Source organism: Pogoniulus pusillus, chromosome 41 (genome assembly GCF_015220805.1).
Source record: "Pogoniulus pusillus isolate bPogPus1 chromosome 41, bPogPus1.pri, whole genome shotgun sequence".
Lineage (NCBI taxonomy): Eukaryota > Metazoa > Chordata > Aves > Piciformes > Lybiidae > Pogoniulus > Pogoniulus pusillus.
In genome coordinates this window covers 5,599,758-5,607,852 of record NC_087304.1, presented here as the reverse complement: position 1 = coordinate 5,607,852, position 8,095 = coordinate 5,599,758, and the positions used below count along the sequence as shown (strand labels likewise).

The following is an 8,095-nucleotide window of genomic DNA, read 5'->3' as shown; positions in this document are numbered from 1 at the left end:
CAGCCCCTGCCAGCTCCCTCCCTGCTCCTCACACTGAGCCCCCACCCCTGCCCCATTTCCTGGCTGAGGGCTGCTTCCTCCATGCTGTCCACCCAGGAACGTGGGCAAGAAACAGCTCTGAGTGGGGAGCTGTGGAGACAGAGCTGGCACTGAGCTGAGCCCTGCCACAGAGGAGACAGAGCTGGCACTGAGCTGAGCTCTGCCACAGAGGGGACAGAGCTGGCACTGAGCTGAGCCCTGCCACAGAGGGGACAGAGCTGGCACTGAGCTGAGCCCTGCCACAGAGCAGACAGAGCTGGCACTGAGCTGAGCTCTGCCACAGAAGGGACAGAGCTGGCACTGAGCTGAGCCCTGCCACAGAGGGGACAGAGCTGGCACTGAGCTGAGCCCTGCCACAGAGCAGACAGAGCTGGCACTGAGCTCAGCTCTGCCACAGAAGGGACAGAGCTGGCACTGAGCTGAGCCACAGAGGGTGCAGAGATGGCACTGAGCTGAGCCCTGCCACAGAGGGTGCAGAGTGGCAGTGAAGAGCTCGATGAGGCACTTTATGGGTCCCATTCAGGGCACCCTGAGGCTCCAGCCAGGTCTCTGCAGCAGCTTCATGATCTCTGCCCAGGGCCTGAAATGGTGCCAGGATATTGGGGAAAAGTTCTTCCCAGAAAGGGTCATCAGGCACTGGAGCTGCCCAGGGGGGTGGGGGAGTCACCATGCCTGGAGGGGTTTAAGAGATGTTTGGAGGAGGAGGAGGAGGAGCTCAGGGACGTGGTCTGAGTTGTGTACAGGGAGGGGTTAGGTTGTGGCTGGACTCGGTCACCCCCAGCACTTTCCCTGCCAGGGGAGTCTGTGATTCTCTGCAGCTGTTTGCTTCCTGTTTGCTGCCTTGCAGTGAGCAGATGCAAATTTCTAAAGAAAAGTCACTTAAAGGGAAGGGGAAAAAAAAAAAAGAAAAGAAAAAACTCATCCAAACTTTGCCATTTAAGGTCATCAATGTGGCCTGAAGGAGCTCGGAGCTCTCTTTTGTGTTCTTGCTTTCAAATCCAGAGGTTCACTGCAGAGATCTTTTGCCATCACCCAGCTGCTGTGAGCTGACACAGCAACAGTGCCTGGGACAATGCTCTGAGCTCTGGGTAGGGTCTGCAGGCTTTGGTGCCAGCCCCATGTGCCCTGGTGGCCAAGAGGCCAATGGGATCCTGGGGGGGCATTAAGCAGAGTGTGCCCAGCAGATCCAGGGAGGTTCTCCTGCCCCTCTACTCTGCCCTGGTGAGATCTCATCTTGAGCACTGCCTTCAGTTTCGGCCCCCCCAGTTGAAGAGGGTCAGGGATCTGCTGGAGAGAGCCCAAGGGAGGGCTGTGAGGATGATGAGGGGACTGGAGCACTGCCTGGTGAGGAGAGGCTGAGAGATCTGGGACTGCTTAGTCTGGAGAAGAGAAGACTGAGAGGGGATTGAATCAATGTTTATCAATAGCTGAGGGCTGGGGGTCAGGAGGGGGGGACAGGCTCTGCTCACTGCTCCCTGGCACAGGACAAGCAGCAATGGATGGAAGCTGCAGCACAGGAGGTTCCAGCTCAGCACAGGGGCAGTTTCTTGCCTTTGAGGGTCCCAGAGCCCTGGCACAGGCTGCCCAGAGAGGTTGTGGAGTCTCCTTGTGTGGAGCCTTTCCAGGCCTGTCTGGATGTGTTCCTGTGTTCCCTGAGCTAGCTTGGATGGTGCTGCTCTGGCAGGGGGTTGGACTGGATGAGCTCTTTAGGTCCCTTCCATCCCCTGACATCCTCTGATCCCAAGTCAGCTCCTCTGGGGGCCAGAAGCATCCTGCCAGGCTGAGCACTGGGATGCACCAGTGCAAAGATGACCACCTGCAGCTGCACAGCAGAAGAGCCCAGTGCTAGGCAGTGCAACCACCCCAGTGGCAGCAGCACTCTGTCATTTCCCAGTCAGCACAACTCCACCCTTCCTGGAGCAGAAAAACACCTGTGGGGGAGATGAAAGCCTTGGCTGGTGCCAGGCTGTGCTGGGGCCACACAATGGGGACAGGATGGGTGAATGGGGAGGTGGGGGGAGGCAGCCCTATGGGACACAGATGAGGATGCCAACTGTCCACCAGCTAACCTCTGTGTGTGTGTGTGTGGGGGGGGGTTGTGCATAGCTGAGCCCACGAGGCAGAACTCTCCACAGAGCTCCACCCAGAGATGTTTTTGTTTTAATCAGAAGGTCTGAAAAGTCAAGTTTTAATCAGGAGAATGCAGCAGCACAGCAGGAAAACCTCAACAGAAAGCTGTGATGGTTTATCTTGCCTTTGCCACTTGCTGTCTGTCTCCCACAGGTGCTGGTGGCTCATGGGGCACTCTGCAGCTGGACACCCTCCCAAGAGCAGGAGCTGACCACTCAGGCCACAAATCCAGGCTGCTGCTCCTGCACTGCTTCTCTCCAGGCATCCCTGTCTGCAGCCAAGCTTTCCTCTTTGGGGCTGAGGTACTTTTGCCTTCCCAGCTGCCTGAGGAGGAGCAGGCTGCAGAGGGATCCAGAGCTCCTGCTGCCAAGGGCTCTCACCTCAGCATCCATGCACACCTGCTACAACCACAGCTCTGGCACAGGCTTGGAGGGGCTGCAGCTGCCCCCCACCCCTCCCCAGAGCTCCCCTGGTCCTTTCAAGCCCAGCACCCAGCACCTATCAGGCAGTTTCAAGTAGATTGTGGTCTTGATCTGAAGGGAAGAGATGAGAAGCGCTGCAGGATGGGGGTGTCCTTCCCCTGCCCCCCCCCAGAGAAACAACATCCGAACTGAAACAGCAGCAAATGAGAAGTACCAAGATAAAGCTCAGGCTGTGTGTACAGATAGCAGTGGGCAGCCAGTGCACAGCAACAGGAACTCTCCCTCGGGTAGGTGCCCAGCTGAGGGGAGCTTCGTTTGCCCCCCCAGCCATCATGGAGCTGGCTTTGGCAGCAGCAGCTCTCCGGGGGCTGCAGGGCCAGGTTTGTGCAGGGCACCAAGGTCCTGCTCTGCTGAGCTTGCTGCACGGAGGGCAGGGGACCTGAGTCCCTGCAGCCTCCCCCAGGCTCTGGGGAGGTGCCCTGACCCTATGAGGTGTTTGAGGGGTGCAGTGCCTGCCGTGAGCTCAGCAGGCTGCTGGGGGGGCACCAGCAAAGGCTGGCACACAGCTCAGGAGCTTCCCACATCTGCTCCCCTTCCTGATGTGCTGTGAAGCTGTGGTGTGCCTCAGAGCTACCAAATGTCCTCTGCTCCACGAGGGAGCAAGCCAGGAGCTAGGACAGAGCAAGCAAGGAGAGTTTGTCTCAGCCCTGGCTTTCAGGCAGCACCTGCATGCTTCTGGAAGGGGCATCAGGAGGCACCTGAGATATTTTGCAAGTCCAAAGGTTCAGCCCCACTGTGGGTGAGTGTGTTGGGACATCCCAGCTGCTTCACTGCCCCAAGTCCTTTCCTGCCATCACAAACATTTGCCTCCCACCAGCCCCACACTCCCTGCACATCTCCATGGCAAAGAGCTGATTCCTGCCAGGTGCTTCTTTCCTGAGATGTAGAATCGTAGAATCAGGCAGGGTTGGAAGGGACCACAAGGATCAGCCAGCTCCAACCCCCCTGCCATGCCCAGGGACACCCTACCCTAGAGCAGGCTGCACACAGCCTCAGCCAGCCTGGCCTCAAACACCTCCAGCCATGAGGCTTCCAACACCTCCCTGCACAACCCCTGCCAGGCTCTCACCACTCTCATGCTCAACAACTTCTTCCTAACATCCAGGCTGACTCTGCCCATTTCCAGCTTTGCTCCATTCCCCCCAGTCCTGTCACTTCCTGACAGCCTCAAAAGTCCCTCCCCAGCTTTCTTGTAGCCTCCCCCAGACACTGAAAAGTCGCAATAAGGTCTCCTTGGAGCCCTCTCCTCTCCACACTGCACAGCCCCAACTCCCTCAGTCTCTGCTCCCAGCAGAGCAGCTCCAGCCCTCTGCTCATCCTGGAGAAGCCACTCAGGGGCCACTGTCAGGGCAGGTTTCTCCATCCTCTGATCTTCCAGGGCAAAGATGCTCTCTCTCTGTCTGTCTCTGTCTCTCTCTGTCTCTCTTTCTGGTCTCTGTGCCTCTTTGCAGCTGTTTTGGGTGGGGTCCACCCTGCACAGAGCTGTGGTTGATTTTGTAACTTCCCTTTTTTCACTTTGGTAGGTAAAAGTCTCACTAATTTGCACGAGGAGATCTCATTACTACCTGCTCTGTCCTGGGCCTCAGACAAGCAGCTGGAGGGAGAGAGCTCTGCTGAACCTCCCCCTGGAAGCAAGAGCCTCAGGCCAGGCATGACAGGTGAGTCCAAAGGCAAATCCATTGGCAGCAGTTGGGAATAGCCCAGTGCAAGATTTTCTCTCTCCAGTCAAGTTCTGCAGATGCAGGGAACAGGTCAGTGATGGTCATTAACATGGCCCTCATGTCCCAGCTTCTGAGTTATGGCCTCACTCCAGTCCCTTGCACCCTCAATGCCTGTGACCTAGACAATGGGAAGACCCAGACCCATCTCTAGCAGGTGTCTGGGTGCAGTGCCAGGGCATATTCAGGTCTTTGCCCAGCTGGTTTCCTTCCAACTGGTTAGAGCAGAGCCCTAGCTTCAGCCACACACACCTGGAACTTGCTGCATTGACAGCACAGGGCTTGGAGGGATGTGTCCTGGACTGGAGGGATGTGTCCTGGACTGGAGAGATGTGTCCTGGACTGCAGAGATGTGTCCTGGACTGCAGGGATGTGTCCTGGACTGCAGAGATGTGTCCCGGACTTGGAGGGATGTGTCCTGAGAGACTGGCAGGAGCTGGCCCATGTAGGAGCCAAGGGTGAGAGCAATCAGCTTTCTCCTGGAGAAGGAGCCACCTGGGCCTGGGTGGTGCACAGGGCAGCTGCTGAAGAAGCAATCACTCCCTGCTAGGCTCAGGGGTGAATTTAATGCCACAGAAGGCAAAGCATTGAGTGCCTCAAGCTCTCTGAGAGCTTCTGCACGTGCTTAGCCCCCCAGACCCTACCCATCACGGTTGGAAGTGCTCCCCAAGCTGCCCTGACTCAAAGGGAGGCCCTGACAAATCACTTCATTCCTGTCCCACCTTCACAACCGCAGCCCAGCTGAGGAGAGCCAGACCCTTCCCAGCAGCCAGGAGCGATGTCAAAGCTGACAACAGGAAGCTTTACTGAACAACAGGAAGCCCATGCTGGTGTGTGGACTTAGGAAACTCCTCGCCCTCCTTTCCCCTTGCTCTTTCAGTGCCCTGGGGCCGGCAGACAGGGCTCTAACTCCCATCTCCAAGCTGGGGATCAGACGCAGTCCTGCGTGCCGGAGTCTTGCAGCCGTCTCCAGCCCTCACACGGGAGCTCTGCCCTGCTCTGCTCCAGCTCCACCTCCGCCCTTGCTCCCTGCTGCTGACCCAGGCTCAGAAGATGGATGGTGCAGGGCTGAGCTGGCTGGAGAATCGCTCCCTGCCCCTGTATCCTGAGCTCAGACCTGACCCACTCGACAGGGAAGTCTCCTGCCTGCAGCTGGCAGCCATGAGGAACGTGAACATCATCCTGCAGCACTACAACTTCACCGGCAAGCTGACCAACCGGCGGGCCGGGGCCGAAGGGATGGGTCTCATCCGCACCACCTTCGCCGTCATCAGCTGCATCATCATCCTGGAGAACCTGCTGGTGCTGCTGGCCGTGCTGCGCTGCCTGCGCGCCCGCCGCTGGGTCTACTCCTGCATCGCCAGCATCACCCTCAGCGACCTGCTGGCAGGGGTCGCCTACCTGTGCAACCTCTGCCTGTCGGGCGGCAAAACCTTCCAGCTGTCGGCCCAGCTGTGGTTCCTGCGGGAAGGGATCCTCTTCGTGGCGCTGGCTGCCTCCACCTTCAGCCTGCTGGTGACGGCCGTCGAGCGGTACAGCGCCATGGTCCGGCCGATCGCCGAGAACGAGGCCAGCAAGACCCTGCGGCTGCGCAGCCTCATCGTGGGCTGCTGGCTGCTGGCGCTGGTGCTCGGCTTGCTGCCGCTGCTGGGCTGGAACTGCCTCTGCGACCTCCGCGCCTGCTCCGTCCTCCTGCCGCTCTACTCCAAGAACTACATCCTCTTCTCCGTGGTCATGTTCAGCATCATCCTGCTGGGCATCGTCGGCCTCTACATCTCCATCTTCCAGCTGGTCCAGGTCAGCTCGAAGCAGAGCAGCTCCCGGCACGGCCGCAAACGTTCGCTGCGCTTGCTCAAGACTGTGCTGATCATCCTGGGAGCCTTCATCGTCTGCTGGAGCCCTCTCTTCGTCCTCCTGCTCTTCGATGTCTTCTGTGAGAGCCAGACCTGCGCACGGCTTCACAGCCTGGACTGGACCTTGGCTCTGGCCATGCTGAACTCGGGCATCAACCCTGTCATTTACGCGCTGCGCAGCGCGGAGGTGCGGCGCGCCGTGGGCAGCCTGCTCTGCTGCTGCTGCGCCAGGCTCGGGCTCTGCCAGCCTGCCAGCTGCGTGCTCATGGCAGACATCAACTCTGGCTCGTCCACAGAGAGCTCCCTGCGCTACCGGGAGAGCTTCCGTGGCTCCGCGGTCCGGAACGTCCAGCCCAGAGCGCCTCTGTCCAGCAACTCCAGCATGATGAGCAACCTGCCCAGCCTCTGAGCCGAGCCAGAGGGTAGCGAGCAGCTCACCCACACCTCAGGCTGCTGGTCCTGGGCGGGCACAGCTGTCGCCTGCCGGCAGCTGAGGCTGAGCCGGGGCAGCCCCAGCACACCTGGTAACCGTGGCCAAGCTTTTCAGCCCCTTCAGCCTGGCTGCAGCACAGGGACAGGTGGAGTGAAGGCCACAGGCACATGTTGGCACTGGTGGTTATTAGGTGGACTCTGCTCCGTGTGTGCATGTAAATAGATGCTGTACCTGCCCAAATGAGAGGGTTTTGCCCCAAGGCACACTGACATACAGGGTGGGTATTGCCAACCAGACTGTTCCCCAACAGTGCCTTCTGTGTAAGGACCCCAGGAGCCTGAGCAGCCACAGAGACTGCTTCTGCTGCCCCACAGCTGAGCACTGCTGCCTTGGTCACTCTGAATGCCCTGCAGCAACTGCCTGCCTGCTGCCCCTGGCCCTGCCAGTTTGCTGACTGGCACCTCTGAAGCAGCAGGAGAGGCCCCAGGCTGCTGCAGCTTCACAGAGAGAAAGCTTAGGAGGCTGCCAGACTGTGCATGGGCACAGCCCAGCTGGCAGCAAAGTGGTGCGTGGAGCTTGGGGAACTGCTCCAAGGGCAAGGCTGGCTGGGGCCAACAGAGGCTTCTGCAGGGCTTGGAGACCTTCACAGCAGGGCTGGGGGCTGTGGTAGGAGCCAAGTGGCTCTAGAAGGTCGTGAGGAGCCAACAGGGCATGCAGAATGCCTGCAGCACAGGGAAGGGGAGAGAAGGGGCACAGTGACACCCACGTGTGAGGCTTGCAGGTTGCAGGAGCTCACTGGGGCCAGGCTTCCCCCTTGGTGCTCAGAGGTCTGTTCTGTGCCGCAGAAACCAGCTGGCTCCAGACCAGTCTCGTTCCACACTCGGTCTGGTAGAGCCCCGGTGGTGCCCAGCTGGCACTGCCAGCTTGCACCTCAGATTCCTGCTCTTCCATTCCCTAACCAAGAGAAAGAATCAGAGCAGCACCCAAACGCCTCCTCTCACCGTGCAAGGAGACCAAAGCCACCCAAGCAAGGGAGAAGGAGAAGCTCCTGAGGGCTCGAAGCCTGCTGGCCCAGCCCCTCAGCAGGAGGGGCCGAGCTTGCAGCCCATTTGTTCTGCAATAAATCCAGAGCTGAGCAAGCCCCTGGCTGATTTGCTGCGGTCTGATGTGAGAGAGAAGGGTCTGATGGGGGCAGGGGGAGGCGCTTTGATGGCTACAGAATTGGTTGATCATTCAGAGCCCATGTTGAGATGCAGAGCAGAGATAAGTAGCATCCCTCAGGGGTCTGTACTGGGACCACTGCTGTTTGGTATCCTCACCAGTGCAGCCTCGGCAGGTCTGCAGCAAGCTGAGTGGTGCAGCTGAGCCATCTCAGAGGCAGGGCCAGTCCTGAGGGAGGGGGGCAGAGCTTGAGAAGAAGGCCCAGGTGAACTCCATGAG

At 59.1% G+C, this 8,095-nt stretch overlaps 1 protein-coding gene across 1 annotated transcript; it reads left to right on the top strand.

Annotated features, from left to right (window-relative positions):
- Positions 1-5,298: 5,298 nt before the first annotated feature.
- Positions 5,299-7,932, top strand: S1PR4 (sphingosine-1-phosphate receptor 4). Its single transcript, XM_064174972.1, has one exon. The coding sequence runs from the start codon at positions 5,423-5,425 to the stop codon at positions 6,629-6,631; it is 1,209 nt and encodes a 402-aa protein (XP_064031042.1). The 5' UTR covers positions 5,299-5,422; the 3' UTR covers positions 6,632-7,932.
- Positions 7,933-8,095: the final 163 nt, after the last annotated feature.